Here is a 21588-nt window from a genome sequence, read left to right on the forward strand (position 1 = left end):
TTATACCATGTACATATTACTCACTGAACTCACATATGAAGGTATCTTGCAACAGGAGGGCACAGCCTAGTGCCACAATGAAAGGATCTTTCTGCTCCAGAAAGGTAGACCAGCTGAGGTATGGCTTTGGAAGCCTGTGTAGAGAACTTACTCCCCCACTTGCTTGTATGCAAAGAACCTCCTCTCAGACTCCCCCGTGTTATAGTCCCAGGTCAGGAATAAGGAATGACATGCCTTGTGGCGCCAAGGGAACTACAGGTCCCACCACTTACCGGTACTTTGATGGTACTTCATATACTCAAAGAATGTACCATTCTAAATTACGTACATTGTAAATTGAAGTTAGACTGTTAATACCTCAAATGAAAGCCAAAGATGCAAAAGGGTTCTACAATAAAATATGAAGCATTCACTCATAACTCCAGTTTAGGGACCGAGCACACAGGTGGTGCCATTCATTCATACCCTAACTAGGATAGGCTCTCAGCGTTGCTGTGCCCATGAACCGACGTCTGTGACTATCTTTTACTCTTTATACATACATGGTTAGTTATTTCCTTTTTACATAGTGTACTGTTCTATGCATATATGGCTATGCTTGCACACGCGTCCAGAAAGCATGAGCAGCACTGGAAGAGACGTCAAACCAATAAAAAGGCTGTATAATGGAACTCTGTAATTAAGGCAGCTCTCTATCAGCAAGCAAAACACTTTCCATTGTATTGTGTCAGCAGATGTTGCAAATTGTGAAAAGAATTGTTGGAAGAGGGGGTTGTGGTGGTCTGAAGTATAATGAAAAGTGTGAACGGAAAGGGAGAGAGGAAAAGAAGCTGCATGTATGGTAACTTTTTATCCACTTACATTACTGAAATATGCCAAGGCAGGCTTCCTTAATCTTAATGTGATCATATCTACTGATCCCATGTCCTGCTACAAATATAAGTTTTATAACATGTAAAGGCCAGGCAACAATGTTTATCATGAACCGTGGATTCCATGCACTTTTAAAATGGTGCTTTGTGGACTACTTGGAGCCACAATTGTTCTGTTCCATTCACAAAGCCGAATAAAATATTACAAAGCATTAAAACTTCCTAAATTTGTGACAGTTTTCACACCATTAATGAAATAGCCTATTACGATAATGTTTTCTCTTGAATCCTGACATAAAGCCAGAGGGAATACCTTTGTTTGCAAGGTTGCCCTGGTTCAAAGCAATAAGTAAACCACTAAAAAAAGGTAAGAGAGTTACCCAAAGAAAGCCACTGACATCATCAGCCATAATAAAATGTTTAATTTAAAACCAGAATAAGAAAAGTTTAGCCGTATAACCATATGGCCACCGCACTTCTGTGTCAGTGTGATGCACACATGCAGGTCAAGTTGCATCTGAGGAAACTGAAAACGAAAATGGTAAGTATCATACGGTTCTGTACACTCCAGGAAGGAGAATGTTTTAGTTTAACAGAATCAATAAACAATATGAAAATTTTTCCATACATTAAACCAGTTTCCGTTACCGCATCCTGAAGCATTTGTCGCATAAGCTCAAAATCTAAGTCTTATTTGATATAGCATATTAATTCTTAAAGGTATTTAATAGACAGTGCTTTATAAGATGCTAAAAACTTCTGAAATATATAAAGTGCCAAAACTTTTGGATTTTAAACAATAATACTGGTGTTTGCTCTACTTAATAATAAAATTAGCAGTTCAGTGATACCACCCTGTTTAACCAATAGGAACTGGGGTACCAACAGTCTTTTTCTTCTGAAAATGGAACTTCCACATTCAAGTCGCATGCGCATTCCTGACTTCAGTATTTTAATGCTTATCAGATATATTTTAATGCTTGCTTCATTTAATTTTATTGTTGTAAAGCTGAACTTTCCATTGACGCTTTATGTGTCACTATTGAGATAATTTGTGTGTAATCTTGAAGTGTTAATGAAATTGGAAATGTATTTCTTTCAGTGCTCCATGTATGGATTAATTCCATATTGGCAGCAAAGGAAGTATAATAGTTACATTTTCTTTCTTTGGCTTTTTCAGTGTTGGCAGAGGATGCTATAAAGGCAGCTCTATCAGATTACAAGATTAAACAGGAATCACTTTCCAAAAACAAAGGAAAAGAATAAGGACCTATGATTTAAAAAAAATATTCAGAAAATGATTTTAAGATTAATTCAAGGTTTGTATTTGATGAAGCATCGAATAAAAAATAAAATACAAAAATTTATGAAAATACAATCCATTTATGAAGAAGCCATGAAATTAGTAAGCAGCTTTATTTGGCATATGACAGCTGCAGTGGATTCACATCTGTGATATTTAATTTTAAAATTTCATGTAAATATATTGTGACTAGATTAATATTCATTAATATAAAGCTTAATGCACTTGATATAGGTGCCTGTTTCATGAATGCGATGACGCATTCTCCTTTAAGAGGAAGTAGGGGCTTTTCTCTGTGAAGTTGAAATTTTAAGTTATTGCAAATATTACCTCTGTCATTTGCTTCTTTTACTGAAATTTTCTTAGGAAACACAATTATAAAGAAATATATTTGTATGACAGTATGTAGAATAAATGCTTTACATGTAATTAAGGAGTTTCATTTTTATGTTTTTTCTGATTACCTGTGAGACATGTAAATACTTCATTATATAATTCTTTCTACAGCAGTAGCCTTTATTCTCAACAAATTGGGGTTTAGTAAATGGAAGGGGTAGTATTAATGAAAGCAATTAAATTAAACATACTTTCCTTTTATTGAGTATTCATGAAAGTGGAAAAATTTGTGTTAGGGTTGTGGTATCAACATTCAATACCACACTTGATAGGGGTTGCAGTTATCAACCGTGGTCCATACTAGTATCGCTGGACCCACGAGTCGTGACTAATGCTGTTCCGCGGCTTGTAACAATTCTGTAGCGAGCGCTCATCCACCCTTGTTCAGGACATGAAGTAGGAAAGTAGTATAGCCTTCAGCTAATAAGAAGCAACCTCTGTCAAGGCGCTTAGTTAAAGTATGGCCTATGTGATGCCTCTGTAGCTCTGTTTGTAATTATATTCATCCTGACTATGAAGACTCCTGTACCACCAGTTAAGTACAATACATTTTTTACCAATGACTTCTAATTATTTTAGTCGTTGCAGACCTAGACCATGCAGTCAGCTCCTTATCGACTTCACTGATAAACCTGCTGTATATGCAAGAAGATATTTGTATGTTTCTATTTAGCATTGGCCCCAGTCATTCACATTGGCGACGACTCATTCATTGTCGTCATATCTAGGGTTAAGTTGGTTCTGCAGATGTTAGAGGACATCAAATCAAGGGTAGTAAGAAAACGTTCAGCTGTGTACACAGAATGTTTCATAGGTCTCGTAATGAGGCAGCACGTTCAGTGATATGGAAAGTGTCAACCACCAGCTGAGTTGGCCTAAAAACTCAACAAAGGTCATTTTGAACACCTGAGGAAATTTTGAAATGGTATCGGCTTAGTGGATGACATATTGTCATTTTGACAATGAATGTCTCATTCATCAAAGTGCAGGAGGTCACAACACAAGAGTCCTATGACCACAACATTAGAAAACTTGTGTAAATTACTGTAAAATAAGGATGTAGAAGTTAGTGGATATTTAATGATAATTCAGTGCTCATGTGATCATTACTATCCGAAATTTTGTCTTATTTCAGTAACAGTAAATTAAAGAATGGTTGTTTACACCAGATAGTGCTCTACAGTCAGTAACCAAGTGTTGTTCAGTTGGCAGCCAGATACATACTGTGTTACCTTTCTATAGAAGAAAATGGATGCACACACAAAATAACCACCAGAGGACATTGGTATTTGTTAAACAAGTGTCCTTGGGATGTCATTCTCTCATGAAGAGAGCAATGAGAGATGGGCTCAAACTAGAGTTCTGCTCTGCCAGAGTTATAGTATGAGAAAATGGTCTCAATATACTCTTTTTGGGCTGGCTTTCCTACCGTGCTGTTTAAGATGGGCACTCACTGACATAGTCATTACATAGTAAGTAATGTACAGTGTGATGAGCTAAGCTGTTTACCTCAGTCATTTCCTGAACTGTTTAGGATATCATAACACTATCATCAGCCAAATTAGTTGTGAAGAAGTCCTCACTAAAAGATGTGTACTAGTTTTCATAGCTGTATGAAGTGCAGAAATATTGGTATCAGCTTCACTTTTTCAAATGGAACAATAGTAATTTCTGATGCAAGGAGTTGTAAAAGAGGCTAATTCAAGGGGGTTTGTCTTCAGAATGCAATTATTAGTTTGGAGAAGTTGCATTATTTACAACTTACAATTTATCTATTTTGAACATGAACCAAATTGCAGTCTTGTGCAGAAGTTTGTTGTTAAAGGAAACTATTGCACGAGCCTGATGGAGAACTCCCATTTGACACAGCCAAGAGATTCTACTTGCAGAAGTGGAATACTAAAGAAAAGTTTAATTTAAAACTGATGCTAATCACACTTAGCTACATGTGGCTGGACTAACACACCAACTGAAAGGCAAAGGATGTGGCATAGAGCACTAATTCAATGCCTGGCTACAGTAACAGTTCTGCTCTTCTCTCTGCTAGATCCTTGTGAAGCAAATGTGGACATAACAAACTGAATGGATTTGTAAAACAGGGAATCGGTATGTAAATATTATTTAATAATAGCCTTGCACCACGAGTTTCATGGTAAGATACACTCTTACATTGCAAAATTACATAAGCTACAACAACAAAAGAGAAATTGCCAAAGACTGTGACCGTAAGCACTTGCTTAAAAATCCCTTTGTTATAAAGTGTTCAAAATGCCCATTGTCTACTGAAATACACATTTGCAGTCCCTGGTGCTAGGACTTACAGATAGAATGAAGAAATTCTGTCTATATAATTACATATGCCGTAACAATGAGATATTTTAAATCTTCTTGGTCCATTTGAACTTTCGCTTAGGCTTCATCTTTGAATGCACACAGAGAAAAATGTCTAATGGTATCGAATCAACCGAACATGTAGACCAACTGATAATGCCTTCACATCCTATCCAGCAGCCAGGAAAGAGATGGGGAGTACTTTCCTAACCACAAGTGAGTAGTGGACTGAGCATGCGTCGTGATGGAGCCACACATTTCTATGTATTTCAAATGGTGCTTCCTCTAGGAGAGCTGGTAGCACTTTGAAAAGAAGTTGTGTATATATTTTACCCTTTAAAGTTTCTTCAATGAAGTACAGACAGATCACATTGCATCTAATAATCCCATAACAAACTTGCACACTCCACTGCCTCTGATGTTCAACCTGCTCCATTGGTCCAGTAATGCACATCTCCTGCTTTTAGCTTTCCGTGATTGGTAGTAATGGTTTTATTGGTGAAGATAATTCTTTGAAGGAAGGATCTCTTGTTCTGATATCACATCAGAACTTCGTGACAGAATTCCAAGTGATCTTCTGCAATCGTCTTCTGGTGAAGTGACTCATGATATGGATAGAAACTATTTGCAAGCAAAGTGAAGAAGAAGAAAAAGTGGGCTGACTTATTCCAGAGTGACTCTCAATTCTATGGAGTTACACATGTGGTATGAGCAAAAGCAGCCAGAGCATCTTTCACCCCTGCATAATATTCTGGTGACCTTCTAATATCAATTTTTGGCACGTTCACTGCATTGTTGGTTTTATTGGTCATTCTTTGTCAGGGTATGTTTAGTATACAACTCAACGTTTCTCTTTACGTTTATTCTGCATCCTCCATAAGGAAGTAGCATATATAGTTTCTATTGGTTTGTTAAAGACATTTACTTTTTCAGACCAATCAGTAATTGAATCATGTGGAAAATACAAACTAAATGAAAGTCAAACTGCCTCTGTGCCACTTTTATACTGGTATTGTGGCAGTTCAACACATTATTTCCTTCTTACCTGTTATATTTCTTTATTTGGGTGTGAAGTCATCAATTTGCATGTTAGGCAGCTATCATTTATATGTTGAAAACAGATATATTGTAATTTATTTCTGAAGAATGAAATATTGTTGTATTTGTCTTTTAGAACTAAGATATTAAAAGCAGAAATTACTGTAGCTCCCTTAGAGAAATCAAGTTGATGCCAATACTTCTGTAATTAGTATAGCTATGAAAAGAGACTATAGATCATTTAGTGATGACTTTCTTGTGACTCATCTGGGTGAAAACAGACTTGGGAGCACACAGACAGATCCAGAAATATTTTAGGTGAACAGATTACCTGAATCGCCCTCTATAACGACTTCACCACATAGTTATCACTGGCATCTCTATCATAAGAGAGCTCTGTGGATGTCAGTAAGTTAATATCGATGAAAGGATGTTAGTGGAAGAAACATGTTTGAAATGGGCCACACCGAGCTGCATCTGTGCTCGTGCCTGTTTTCTTAAAGCAAAATATTAATGTACATGTTAGATGGAAAAGCTGTTTGTACTGTGATTCAGATAGGGACAATAAAATGCGGCACAGTGGTTGCCCAACCACTGCTGTTGCATATGGTTGACAATGGTGAGTAAAGAAAGGATGCACAAATATGCAGTGTCTGGGTGTCTGTTAAACACCATGTGCTGATCCAGCAGCAGCAGCAACAACAATAGCAGCCGCAGCAGCAGCATGGAAGTACCAGATCATTGGCAGGCAGTTGCACAATGCAGGGCTCTGTAACTTGCAGCTGTGGAACATTTCCATACCTTCATGTAGCGTGAGGGATCTTTCATGGGGCCATTCAGACTAGTAGATCATTTTCAATTGTCAGATACACTTCTGCATCAACACTTTTGCTACCAGTCCCATAATTAGGCAGGGTAAGATTTCACTCAGTTTTAAATATGAAATGTTATATTGATGGGTTTGATTGGTCTTCATTATGTTGTGATGGATATGTAGTTTCTACACCAGCCGAGAAAGGCTGGCATTCTAAGAAAGGCACAGTTTTCGTGTTCAGCAGTCAAGTGTTAATTGTGACAGCCATTGAGTTCGTGTCTGGAAGAGAAGTGGGAGAACTGGGTGGGAGAGCTGGTTTGTAGTATCCCTTAAAGTAGCTACACCTTTCTTGTATGTTTGATATCATATGGTGTCTGATCACGTTGGTGTTCCTCATGTGCATGGTAACAGCCGCGTAACATACTCAGGAGGATTTGTTACCCATGGCATTGCTATTATGAATGCCCACTAGTATGACCTATTTCATAAGTCACAGTTGTACTGAATATCTTGCAGTTTTGGATACTTGCATGCAGAGTAAAAGTTTTACCAAGAATTGTTAATAGCTACTCCTCTTTTTCGTGAAATGTACCTCTTCATCCTTCTGCCCAAGCCAGGGCAGAGAAGCAGAAGTTCTCATGTCATATTGTTAAAGTCCCTTCAAAGTTACTTTATAGTTGACAGCTATGATGGAAGCAGCACAGGGGGGAGGCACTGACTATTCCACTGCTCCATGAACCCCATAATATCTGTAGGTGCAGCAAACCCTTGAAGGTGCCAAACTCCACCCCAACACTCCAGCCCCCACCCCACCCCGTGCCCCCTCCACTCACAGTGTGCTAGAGTTTAAGACAGCTTTCTGTCCTGTGTGTTCATTTCACCCTGTGATTTTGTTTGTTTTTACTGTTGCAGGAAGTACTATTTTATTTGTTACTGTTATTTGTTGTGTGGTACTGAACAATGTCGGTAGATAGTTCGTCGAAAGTTATGAGTGATAAAGTTCAGCATTCTGTTGGTCAGGGGATTTCTGTAAGAGATCAGTTGAGAGAAATGGTTTGTGCATTATGTGACTACTCCGAGACTGAAAAACTCAGTGGCTCAATGCTCTCCTTTAACAATGTAATCATTAGAAATAATGCTCTGAACATGAACAAAACCACTCTTGTGAAAATTGGCAGGGAAATGTTTGAGAAATAAAAGCAGGCTGGAAAAACACTGAAGTTTGAAACTCTTGAGGAAAAAAGTTCTATGCATAAGTAGATTATAACTGTAGATTCATTTTCTGAGGATGTGAGTTACTTTCATATTTATGATTATTATAGCATACAGGGATATCCAACACCGTTATTGGTCACCATTATGGACTCGGCCCTTTTCAGTGCAGGTGCACATGGTTTTTTCCAGTTCATTTAATAACAGTGACAGGTACAGTGATGCTTCAAGCATCTGTCATAGTTGTGAGAGTGATGTTCATCGAGCATTTCCATGATCACCACAGAAAAGGAGTAAAAATGAATTCACCTGCATGTTTGAAGTGCCCAATTTACAATGGTAAATAGCTACGTAACAAAATATTCTCATTAAGTTCTGAAATTTTTTTATAAGAAGGCCTTATCAGCAACCAACTCCAAATGAAGTTCGTCTGAGGAATTCAGTCTGCATCACAAAAAACAAATATTACTATTTGCAGCATAATTGCTGCAGTACTGAAGTAATGTTTTTTTCTGTGGCTTTTGTTCTTTCTTCTGATACTCACTGACTGATTTAAGATATATTTTCTCACTGCAATAAACACACACAAATCTTTGTTTTGCTAGTTTGGAAATATGTAGGTGGATCAGAAAAACTAATAACAGGTTAATTATAAACCTAGGAATCTGTTTCTCATAACAAAATCATGTGGGTGACCATGTAGTACTTTATGCGTAAGTGGACAATAGTGCATCGTATTTAACTGAAATTATCTGATGTTAGAAAACTCTGACAAAGTTCCGGTTCGGAGTATTTGATGTATTATTAAGATGTAATACCCTTAATGAGTTCACCTAACTTCAACAAGAAAAGTTTCCTGCATGTCAAAAATTTGGTAACATACTCAGAAAATGCATTTTTGTAAACTGTTCGTGCAATGTCGTAATGTGTTTCACTTTATGCAAATGAAACTAAAGTGAAAAATGTGTTGATTCTCCTTCTGACATGTAATATTAATGCTGATAATGGTGTTAAGGTTCTGTCACCTTTTGGTAGCTTGCACAAGTTTTATCTGTAATTCTTTTCAATTATGGTTGCCTTCTGATGATTTCTTGATGTCTTGGACTTGCTAATCAATGCCAGTGGTTACCTTACAAGGCTCTTCTCAGATACAGGTGGTATGATAACTGATATGTCCAACAGCTATGAAGTTATAGCTCAATGTTCTCTCACAAAATTGTTGTATTTTAAATTGTCTTGAACAATCTTACACTATACTGTAATAGATCTTGAATTTCCAAATTATTACATTAATACATGTGTAATATGTGTGTCACACGTAGTGACCAAAGTTCAACTTAATAATGAACTTTGTTTCCCATTCTGAGATGTTCAGAACACCTCCAAGTAGTGTCAGCATGGCCCAATTAAATGTCCACACAAGTGGGTCTGCTAGGGTGTTGGCACACCTTGTAGACATTCTGTATGCATTCTACCTCATGAATTTTACCTACAGATCATAACTGCCTCAAACAGTGGGATGTTCCCACCAACTACTGAGCTACTTACATTTACATAATCATCTCTTTTCTAACATCGATGAATAGGTGGAACATGTATCTCTGGACAAGCTGCATGTTACACCTCGAAACATAGTGCAGCTCTTCGTGACCAGAAGTTCCATATTTATAATGCAAGTAGTTTGTCTGTTGGAGCAAGTGGAATGAAATGTAAAATTATGCACATGAACCATGCGGGATGTGGCAACTCTGCTGTGTGCTGAACTGTCAATTGTAAAGTAATTGTTACTGTGTTGGTGCTGATGAAGGGATAGTATGGCGGCAACTTCTATTTACACATGTGCTCAATCGCTCACTTTTCCCCAATTTGATAACAATATCTGTGTGTGTGTGTGTGTGTGTGTGTGTGTGTGTGTGTGTGTGTGTCACATTGATAAAAAAGGACCATTAACATATCATTTTTGTTTCAACCATTATTATATATAATTCCATTGTGAAACTTTAATCATGTTTATGATCTTTAATACTTAACCCGAAGTTTTAAAATCATAGTTATAAAGTGTCCACCTCCCTAATTATGTTTATTACTCAGTAGGTGTAGACTAGCCACCAAGGGGACTGGCAATCCAGTTGCACCTATGTTTTGATTAACAGCTTTTCTGTTACCCAGAATGGATATTCACCATTTCATCATTTTCTTTGTACATGCTATAATCATGGATTTCTATTACCCACTGAACATTATTAACATTATTTTTGCATTGTCAAGAAATTACTGGTATCTGTACAATAACTCTGGCAGTCCTATTAAAAAAAAAAACCTGTTGTAACGCACAGATAAGGAAAGGATTTCTGTGATAGAAATTACTAAATATGAATGAGGGAAGATGGACGTGGTACTCATGATGGAGAAGAAAGGAAAAAAGACAAGGAATGTTAGAACTGAAGAAGAGAAGACATATGCCCATACCACCCCCCGCAACAAGTGTCCCTTCCTGAGACATATTATACCTGTGGACTGGAGGATGATGATCCCCAATTCTACAGACTGGTAACCACCAGTTTCACCTCCATAGGTCCGAAAAACAGGTTGTAGCATCCTGATGTTGACAGCCTGTGGAGAGAATAGCAACATAAATAACTCCTGTTTGGTTAACCAAACAAACTCCTAAGGCAACTGTGGTCTGTGATCCATACTTCTTACTTGCTCTACCTTGTATCTGAAAGACAGCTAAGCAGATAGTTTTACAAGTAATCTAGGTTAAGCTAATATTTTGTACAAAATTCTGTAACAACCCAAATACAGAGCTTAACTGATGGCAAAAGGTATAAATATCCCTAGGACAGCCGGCCGGTGTGGCAGAGTGGTTCTAGGCGCTTTAGCCTGGAACCGTGCAACCGCTATGGTCGCAGGTTTGAATCCTGCCTCAGGCATGGATGTGTGTGATGTCCTTAGGTTAGTTAGGTTTAAGTACTTCTAAGTTCTAGGGGACCGATGACCTCAGATGTTAAGTCCCATAGTGCTCAAAGCCATTGAACCATCTCTAGGACACCTCTTAATTAACCAGGTTTTTACTAACCAGTAGAAAATTATACAAAACTTGGTAAACATAAATATACTTGGCTACATTGCCTACCTTAGGTGTCGCAGGAGATACACTAAAGCATGTAAAAGCATGTAATATTTTTTATTGTTTTTGGCACTGCGGGGGCCAAACCAGAGAAGTTGCATTTTTTAAAGACTAGTAGAAATCTTATGTTGCCTTATATATTATACTCCTTAACTTTTTATTGACTGTGTCATGAACAGCACAGAAAGTTCAAAACACTTCCATCCTTATGACCCATCTATTACATCTATATAAACAGCAGACTATAGAATTCGGGGAGGTACGTGTACTCTTCAGCTTTGAGTAAGCCTCAAAATCCACAGTATACTTCTACAGAAATTAAGTGCACCTCCTTCTACAGGAGGATATTCACCAAGCAGCTACTAATTTTCACAGTGATAGTGTTCCTACACACACACACACACACACACACACACACACACACACACACACACACACACACGTACGTCCCTTCTGAGTCGTCAGCTACATCTTCTGGTGTTTCAGCAGAAGTTTGCAATTTCATTTTTGCAGTGTGTAGCTGGAGTCAGCCCAAGTGAATAATGTGTATCACATTTTTCATGGGATGTCCAATGTTGACAAAAAGCAAGTTTGTTTCCCATTAAAAACAAAATTATTTTTAATGCGGTATTTTACATGTCTATTGATATTCATTTTGTTGATAGGTGTGAACAAGGATAGTAAAACACAAAGAATAATCAGTATTCCTGCAGCAACTGATAGCGCTGCTGCAAGGCGGAAGCAGTCAGCGGGGGCCAAAGCAGTGCTGTTGCTGCTGCAATACTGATTATTCTAGGTGTTTTACTATCCTTGTTCACACCTATCAATAAAACTAATATTCCATTTCAAAAACCATTTTGTTTGTAAGGGGAAAAAAGTCAGGGCTTCCCATTGCCACTGGCCAAGAAAAACACAGTGAGCAGAATTTCTTTGGGCTGACTCCAGCTACACATTGCAAAAATGAAATTATGAATGTCTGCCAAAACACCACAGAAAATATCCTGACAACTTTGAGGGACAGCCTATGTACACTATGTGATAAAAAGTATCCGGACATCCCCAAAAACATAAGTTTTTCATATTAGGTGCATTGTGCTGCCACCTACTGCCAGGTACTCCATATCAGTGATCCCAGTAGTCATTAGGTATTGTGAGAGAGCAGAATGGGGTGCTCCACGGAACTCACGGACTTCGCACATGGTCGGGTGACTGAGTTTCACTTCTGTCATAGTCTCTAAATGAGATTTCCATACTCCTAAACATCCCTAGGTTCACTATTTCCAATGGGGTAGTGAAGTGGAAACGTGAATGGATGCATACAGCACTAAACAGTACAGGTTGACCTTGTCTGTTGACAGATACTGCCGACAGTTGAAGAGGGTCGTAACGTGTAATAGACAGGCATCTATCCAGACCATCACACAGAAATTCCAAACTGCATCAGGATCCACTGCAAGTACTATGACAGTTAGGTGGGAGGTGAGAAAACTTGGCTCTCATGGTCGAGCTGCTGCTCATAAGCCACACATCATACCGGTAAATGCCAAATGACGCACCGCTTGGTGTAAGGAGCATAAGCACTAGATGATTGAACAGTGGAAAAAGATTGTGTGGGGTGACGAATCATGGTACACAATGTGGTGATCCAATGGTAGGGTATGGGTATGGCGAATGCCTGGTGAACATAATCTGCTATAGTGTGTAGTACCAATAGTAAAATTTGGAGGCAGTAGCGTTATGATGTGGTTGCGTTTCTCATGGAGGGGGTGTGCACCCCGTGTTGTTTTGCGTGGCACTATCACAGCGCAGGCCTACATTGATGTTTTAAGCACCTTCTTGCTTCCCACTGTTGAAGAACAATTCAGGGATGGTGATTGCATCATTCAAAATGATCGAGCACCTGTTTATGCACGGCCTGTGGCGCGGAGTGATTACACGACGATAACATCCCTGTAATGGACTGGCCAGCACAGAGTCCTGACCTAAATCCTGTAGAACACCTTTATCCTGTTTAATATCGCATATCTCTCTACTCTCCTCTTTACTCATGGACTTCAAGATAATTTACTCCTATTGTACTTAAAGCGTGTGGCTAATTTCTTGGCTTCCTCAGCTGCTGTGTCTTACATGTACTCTGCTACACATGACCTCAAATCACCATCTTGTTTTTTATCAGTTTAATTACAAATATGACATTTCTCATACTTTTGGCAACTTAGCATAAATGTAAATATTAATTATGTTAATTACAGTATTCACTACTTTTTGTAAGTAATGCAAGTTAGTCTGAGAAGCTTGGTTACTTTATCTTTGCTAATTTCTGTATTGACTGTGTGATTATTTTGTAATGGCAGCATGTGTGTCCTTTCCAAAAATTATGGAGGCCAGGTTAGGGCTGTTTGTCAGTCATCTTTGCTGATTGTGGAAATCCTTCTGATCTCGTCTCACATTGGACATACTTGTGCTGCACATTGGACGTACTTGTGCTGCCACTATAGAGAGAAAATCTGTAACCACTGCACTGTTAGTGGAATGGTCAGCAGCATCTTGCTATTTGTTGCTATTTGTGGCTTACATAGTTTACACCACACAAGATACAGATTGGTCAGCCATGTGTGAATTCTGCAAAAAATTGTATTTGCTAGTGTTAAGCTTTTCCTTGTTCCAATAAGAACTATTTCTAAGAGAATAGTCGAAGGACGTAAACAGGTGGGTTTTTTCCCATCCTGAAAGTACACTGATAAACAATTTATTATAATGACTGTGTTTGTCAATTTTATAAGATATAATTTTACGCACTTCACGAACCTTCTACAGCCACAAATATACATGAAACTCTCCCTCTTCCCTTAGGTTGCTGTTATATCATGTAAGGCATGTGTTATTATTGGATACATTTTGTAAATTAATTGGATATTGTCTTTTTCAGTGTTTTGACACCGTGAAAAAGTCTTAAAATTCTACTTAAATTCTTAAAATTGTAGAATTTTATCATATGTTGAACACACTTCCTTATTCGAAAACTACCATAGCCTCTAAGTAAAAACCAAATAAGATCTTCTACTGCTAACTGAGGAGTACAAAATTTCAAATGTTTTGAGTATTTGTTAATTCTTCAAAACAAAGCATCTTCATGAACAACCATTTACACCCTGCCTCCTCTGATAACTTCCCTTGGTCCCATGACCTAATAATATTAACAAAATACCCATCAAACTCTCGTTGTCCTTTGAATTTACTAGCTAGTAGTCATACCTCATTATTGGTATAAGACTGTCTGTGCACAGAGTGGTTAAAAGGAATGTAGCAGGCAGGCAGCTGGTTGTTGAATGGCTGGCAGCGGTGTTCTGCACACAGTGCACCTCTGGAGAAAAAGAAAAAAAATTGCCATATGTGCTCGAGGAGGAGGAGGAGGAGGAGGAGGAGGAGGAGGAGTACTGTTTGTAGCATCTTTTGACTACACTCAGCATGTCAGATATAGATGGAGCCCACTGGAAGTTGTGATTCTCTATTTTTATTATTATTGTTGTTATTATTATTTTTTTATTTTTATTTCATATGGAGGAGAAAATTAAGAAAATCCTGGATTCATCTGTACATCAAAAGAAACATAAACTGAAGGCTGTATGCAGCATCCAAGGAGCTCTGACGAGTTGAAACTGATAGGTTTTAAAAAGCAACTAAACAGTACTACAGTGATTTGGTACAGCAGATCTTTTCCACTATAACATAGAATTATATATAAAAAACAAAGATGCTCTGACTTATCAAACGAGAAAGTGCTGGTAGAGAGACACAATAAAAACACACACACAAATTTCAAGCTTTTGCAACCCAAAGTTGCTTCATCAGGAAAGAGGGAAGGAGAGGGAAATACAAAAGGATGTGGGTTTTAAGGGAGAGGGTAAGGAGTCATTCCAATCTCAGGAGTGGAAAGACTTACCTTAGGGGGAAAGTCTCTCCCTTAAAACCCACATCCTTTTGTCTTTCCTTCTCCTTCCCTCTTTCCTGATGAAGCAACCTTGGGTTGCGAAAGCTTGAAATTTGTGTGTGTGTGTTTGTGTGTTTGTGTGTGTGTGTGTGTGTGTGTGTGTGTGTGTGTGTGTGTGTGTGTGTGTGTTTTTTTATTGTGTCTATCTACCAGCGCTTTCTCGTTTGGTAAGTCACAGCATCTTTGTTTTTTTATACATACTTTTCCCATGTGAAATGTTTCTTTCTATTATATTCATAACGTAGAATTATTTCGATTTTGAAAACCCAAATACCTTGAGATTTATATACACAGAAGAGTGGTTATAGTTGTTTGTGCACGTTAAATTGCTTGCATGCGAACATTATTGTGTTCGCTCATATCAGAGACTTATTGCTTTTCTGTCACTGTTTCCACTGTTTGTAATTTTAGAGAATAACAGACTGCTAGTCTCACAAAAAAATGCTTTTTGGAATGTTTAACATTTTTTGTACATTTGCTCCCATTTATGTACTATTAATTTTATTTTGAACAATAGATGTATAATACATTAAATACATGGCACATGAAATTCTTTTACCACTTTGCACCCACTTTCTATGTCAGATCCCTCTTGCAGTAGCCTGGAAGCATCTAGTTGCATAAACGGGATGTTTTCCACTTCGCATACAAAGCTTATGTTCACAACCTGCTTGTTCACCTTCAAATTAAACCAATACAGAGCTGTGTTTGTGGACATGGCACAACTTTGCTTGGCAATGCAGACACTGAGTTAACTCGCAGTTCATTGGCAATGTGTTGCAAGCAATCTACTGGTGAGTTACTCTGCAGTTGTACTGTCTGTGGAGCCCTATTTAACTTCATTTGCAATCAAGTGGTTACCAGATTGCGTTACCAACAGGTTTCATTTAAGTTGCTCAATGCGTGGAGGACCCAATTAACAGAATAAATTTAACTGTAAATGTTATTCCAAGATCTTCTGTTCTGCTCATCTTTTTCAAACCTATGGGCAGTGAGGTAAATGCATAAAGTAAGTTATTTAGTTGATGTAATTTATTTGCAGTCTAAACTCTAGGAAGAATTAGAACTATCTTATAATTTGTCTACACAATTGTCTACTTTCTATTAAAGATGCTAGGGCTTGGCGGACGGTGTACGAGGTGTGCAAGAAAAGTAATGAGACTGACAACACTGTGAGCAATCTGACAACGCTGTGTTGTGTTACTTGTGTAGATTGGTGTGTTCAGAGTTTTAGCTCCTACAGCCACCATGGAAGTTTTGAGAGCGTCGTCACTGAAGTTATATTTTTGTTTTGTGTTACGAAAGTGGTACAGCAGAATTTAAAGGAGCTGTATGCCATTAAGTTTTTGTTAAGCTTGGGGAATCCGGGAGTGGGACCTTTCAAAAGTTGAAACATTGACACAGGCCTATGGGGAATTTTCCTTATCAAGACCACAGTTTTCTGCTGGCTCAAATCATTTTTGGAAGGTCGAGAACATGTTGAACGTGAACCTTGCTCAGGGAGACCTTCAAGTTCAAAAACTGATGGAAAGTCAGTCGGATATGTGCGTCTTCTTCCGAGTGTGTTCCTCCAGGACAGTCCGTCACAACCAAGTGTTTAACAGAGATGTCCTTGAAAGGCTCAGGAAAAGTCTGAATTGAGATGTTGCAGACAAGTGTATGCAGCATCGTGATAATGCCCCATGTTGCATAGCCACTGCCATATCTGAATTCTTAACCTCAAAAGACATTCTTGTTGTTCCACGCCCCCCCCCCCCCCCTCCCTGCCCCGCCCCATTCACATGAGGTATTGTCACTTCTTTTCTTTTCCTGAAATTGAAAAAAATATTAAAAAGGATGTCATTTAGAACTATGGAGAACACTGAAAAGAATGTGACTGATATGTTAAAGGCCATACCAGATACAGTCCTTCAGAGCTGTTTCTAAGAATGGGAATGATGACCCACCAGTGTATAGCTCCCAGAGATAATTACTTTGAAGGGGGACAGTATTGTTGTTAGAAAAAAATAATTTTGGTAGATAAAAGATCTGTGTCTCATTACTTGCATCATACACCTTGTGTGTATTATAATTTTTGATCCCCATATTAGAGTTTGAAATTTCTGTAAACTCCAAATGATGGCCAATAATTCCTTTTCTACAGCTGTGTAATTCAATTCATGTTTATTAAGGCTTCTATTAGCAAAAGCTATCACTTTATGTTCTCCTTTCTCTGGATCTCATACCCCTTGCAACAATTCACAACCTAGCCCACATTCTGACGCATCTATGGCTAATTTAAAAGCTTGATTCATTTTTGGATGACTTAAAATCTTGGTTTTCAGAAGAGCTTACTTAGTATTATCAAATGCTTCAGAGACACAATCATCCCAAACCCAGGAGTTGCAGATCAGCCTTTAGTGTCCTCCTGTAAAAATCCTGTTGAAACTGGCAAACCCTAAAAATGAACACAATTGTTTTATGTTTCATGCTTCTGGGCAGTTTGTTTATCACTTGAATCCATTCTGAATCGGATTGTATCCTTTAACACCTACTATATGACCCAAAAACTTTAATTCATCACTTCCAAAATGGGACTTAGTTACTTCTGTTGTTCTGCCTTTCTCCTGTAATCTTTTTCAAGTTTTAATTTTTAATAACACACAGTGTTCTTCCCTTGGTTTGGAAATGAGTAATAGAGTGTCTGCATACATACGTAATTCATTAACCAATGATTTGTCTAGTGCACATGTGAAAACGGCTGTAGATATATTTTTCAGCTAGAAGATAGTACTCAAAACTGATAACATTTTCCTTCAAATCCCTATAACGTCTAGAGTCTTCATGTAAAGGCACCTACCTGCAGCTGGCCATTAAATATGTGGAGCTAAGGAACCTAACTTGCTCAAACTTTGACAGTAATTCTTCTATACTAAAAGGGCCTAACCGCTCTATTTTAATGTGCTTATTTTAAAGTTTGAATGTCCAGCACTTCCTTGGGGCATTCTGAAAATTATTTTTACACCTGTCGATTTTATTCCATTAAGGCTGATGTGTTGAGTTGCATCGTCAAGGAAGTCTTGAATCCAGTCACAATTCTGGTCCAATACTTGATAAACTCATACTTTTTTCACTAATCAGCAGTATGGGATGGTGTCAAATGCCTTCCTGAAATCAAGGAACACGGCGTTAACCTGAACGCCGTTGTCTACAGTGCCAAGGATCTCAAAGAAGAGCAGAGCGAGCTGAGTTCTGCAAGAGCTCTGTTTGTGGAATCCTTGTTGATTTTTATAGAGGCATTTTTGTTTTCCAAAAACATCATGATTCTTGAGCACAAAACATGTTTCATATTTCTACAACAGATGGGCATCAACGATATAGACAAGTATGTACATCTATCCCTTCTTGAAAATGGGAACAATCTGCACTTTTATCCAGTCGCTAAGTACCCTTCATTGCTCCTATGGTCTATGATAAACTGATGCTAGAAGGGAGAAAGTTCTTTCACATTATTGCAGAATCTTATAGGTATTTCATCTTGTCCTGTTGCCTTTTCACTTCTGAGTGATGGTAGTTGATTTTCTATCCCATGATTGGTTATCTAAATATCTACCATTTCGATGTTTGTATAATGATTGAAAGGAGGAACCCATATTACAATCTTCTGCAGTTAAGCAATTGCAGAAGACTGAATTCAGTATTTATGCCTTCTCTCTGTTATCTTCCATTTTGGTGCCTGTATGGTCACGGAGAGAATGAGTGGGAAATTTCAAACCACTTACTGATTTTACACATCACAAAAAACTTGTAAGACTTTTACTCAGGTTGATTGACAAAATGTTACTTTTAAAGTCATTGAACACTTCTCTCATTACTCTCCTTACACTCATTTTTGCTTATTTAGCTGTTGTTTTCTAAGCTAGGGTTTGACTTCTTGTAAATCTGTGATGAAGCTCTCTTTGTTTACATAGCAGTTTTCTAACATGGCTATTAGACCATGGTGGGTCTTTCCCATCCGTTAAGACCTTGCTTGGAACATACTTGTCTAAGGCATACTGAAAGATGCTTTTGAATTTTTTCTATTTGTGCTCAACATCTTCATCATCATCATCATTGAATATTTTATACTGAACAGTCAGGTACTCAGCAGTTTGTGTTCTGTCACTCTTTATAAGCAAAAATATTTTCCTACCTTTCTTAATATTTCTTGTAATACCCATAGTCATATTTGCTATCACAGCCTTATGATCACCGATTCCTTTCTCTACATTAACTGATTCCTTAAGACATTACCTTTACGAGTTTGTTCTCTAACTATCTGCTTGAAGTAATTTTTGGACATGACATTCAGAATAATGTGTCACAAATCTCTGTCTCCATGTATCTCCCAATCTATAACTGGCAAGTTCAGCTACCCCACTGGTCTGATGTGACCCACTACAAATTCCTCTCCTGTGCCAACCTTTTCATCTCTGTGTAAAAATTGCAACCTATGTCCTCAATTATTTACTGGGTGTATTCCAATCTCCCTCTTCCTCGACAGTTTTTACTGGCTAAAGCTCTCTCTAGTACCATGGAAATTATTTCCTGATGTCTTAACAGATGTCTTATCAGCCTGTCCCTTCTTCTTGTCAGTGTTTTCCACAATTTCCTTTCCTCATGGATCCTGCAGGGAACCTCCTTATTCCTTAGCTTATCAGTCCACCTAATTTTCAACATTCTTGTGTCGCCCTATGTCTCAGATGCTTTACTTGCCTACAGTGCATGTTTCACTACATACAGTGCAGTGCTGCAGACATACATTCTCAGGAATCTCTTCCTAAAATTAAGGCTTATGTTTGATACTACTAGACTACTATGGCCATGAATTCCCTTTATATCAGCACTAGTCTGCTTTTGAAGTTGTCCTTGTTGCATCCTTCAGTGGCTATTTTGCTGCCTAGGTAACAGAATTTCTTAACTACTTCTACTTCATGATCCCCAATTCTGATGTTTAACTTCTTGACATTCTCTTTTCTGTTACTTCTCATTACTTTTGTCTTTGTTCAATTTACTCTCAGTCCATATTCTGTACTCACTAGGCTTTTTAATTCCATTTAAGAGAGCCTGTAACAGCATGGTCAGGAAAATTACTAACAATATTCTGCAAGTTCTCTCTGAAGAGCTCTACCACTACAGATCCTGATGCAGGCAGTTACCATTTTTGACTGACCTTCGATGCTTAACTTCATCCAGATTAATTCATATTCAGAATCCATGAGAACCTCTTCTTTACTGCAATAAATATGCCACCACAATTGACAATTAACCTATCCTTACCACAAATCTTCCAATATGAAATTATGATTTCATTGCCATTCATTTCCAGTTTCCATCAACTTTCTGTTCCTCATTCTATGTGGGCATTATAGTCTAAAGTAAGTGATACTAATTCTGGGATATTTTCTTGGATGTTCATGCTGCTTGCTATCATATCAACCTTTTCTATATCTGATCTGTGAGGATGATCATTCTCTGAGAACATTGTGGCTATTGTAACTTCGTTTTCAGCATGCATTTCATCTCTCACCATGTGCATGCCATATGTACTACTAGTCACTTCCTGTGTGTAGTGTACACCTTATCTATTAAGGGGAACCCTACTATTCTTCATCTGACAGAGTTCAAGGCGCAGAATAGGTGGAGACTACTAGGTTCTCTGCTGCTCCTTTTTTACATTCTGAAGCTTAGTCCGAACCCCAGAATGAGCATTGTTCTCTGATGATGGGTGTGAAAACAACCAATCCACTGGCATACTAGTACTAATATTCTTAGAAGCAAATTTCAATATCTGATTATGGTGTTGATTACTGCTCCCATTGTTATTATTCTTTCTCATCTTACAATATTGTCCGCCCCGAAAGCTGAGTGGTCAGCGTAACGGATTGCTGTCCTACGGGCCCGGGTTCGATTCCCGGCTGGGTCGGGGATTTTCTCTGCTCAGGGACTGGGTGTTGTGCTGTCTTCATCATCATTTCATCCCCATCTGGCGTGCAGGTCGCCCAATGTGGCATCGAATGTTATAAGACCTGCACCAAGGTGGCCAGACCTGCCCTGCAAGGGGCCTCCCGGCCAATGACACCAAACGCTCATTTCCATTTTTACCATACAATATTTACTTCCACATTTTTCTGAAATCAAAGCGGATAACAGTTTCCATCACTTGATAAAAAAAGAGACATAGAGAAGCTAAAATACTTTTTAATTTATTTTTAAGAATTGAGAAAATTGCTGTTGTAGCATTCTTCCGAACCTTAACTGTTTGGAAGTTAGGGTGAGTCACAGTGACCGCTGCATGATTTAAATATGAAAATCATAACTGAACTGAGTAATATCAATGTTACAACTTCTACTGCAAATGGTCTGTTATAATTAATGTGGTTACCTGCTTTGCTGGTAGTCAGCTCTGAATCATGGTTGCTGAGCATAAAAGTCTGGTGATAGCAGGCCTTGTTTGTATTAAATGCAATGTTTCAAATAATT

General features: G+C 38.1%; 1 protein-coding gene across 3 annotated transcripts in view; it reads left to right on the forward strand.

Annotated features, from left to right (window-relative positions):
* LOC126092348 (iron-sulfur cluster assembly scaffold protein IscU) overlaps nucleotides 1–21588 on the forward strand; it is a 169722-nt gene that overhangs the window by 44284 nt on the left and 103850 nt on the right. The window contains exon 4 of one of the 3 annotated variants that reach the window (XR_007521323.1): nucleotides 2053–2191. The exons of 1 other annotated variant lie outside the window; for it this stretch is intronic. Coding sequence is in view for 1 of the 2 variants with exons in the window: in XM_049907887.1 (XP_049763844.1) it covers nucleotides 2053–2138 (86 nt within the window). In the remaining variant the exon portion in view is untranslated. Of the gene's footprint in view, nucleotides 1–2052; nucleotides 2605–21588 lie in introns of those variants that run through there. One more of the 3 variants, XM_049907887.1, reaches the window with a different exon arrangement.

This window comes from Schistocerca cancellata, chromosome 7, assembly GCF_023864275.1.
Source record: "Schistocerca cancellata isolate TAMUIC-IGC-003103 chromosome 7, iqSchCanc2.1, whole genome shotgun sequence".
Lineage (NCBI taxonomy): Eukaryota > Metazoa > Arthropoda > Insecta > Orthoptera > Acrididae > Schistocerca > Schistocerca cancellata.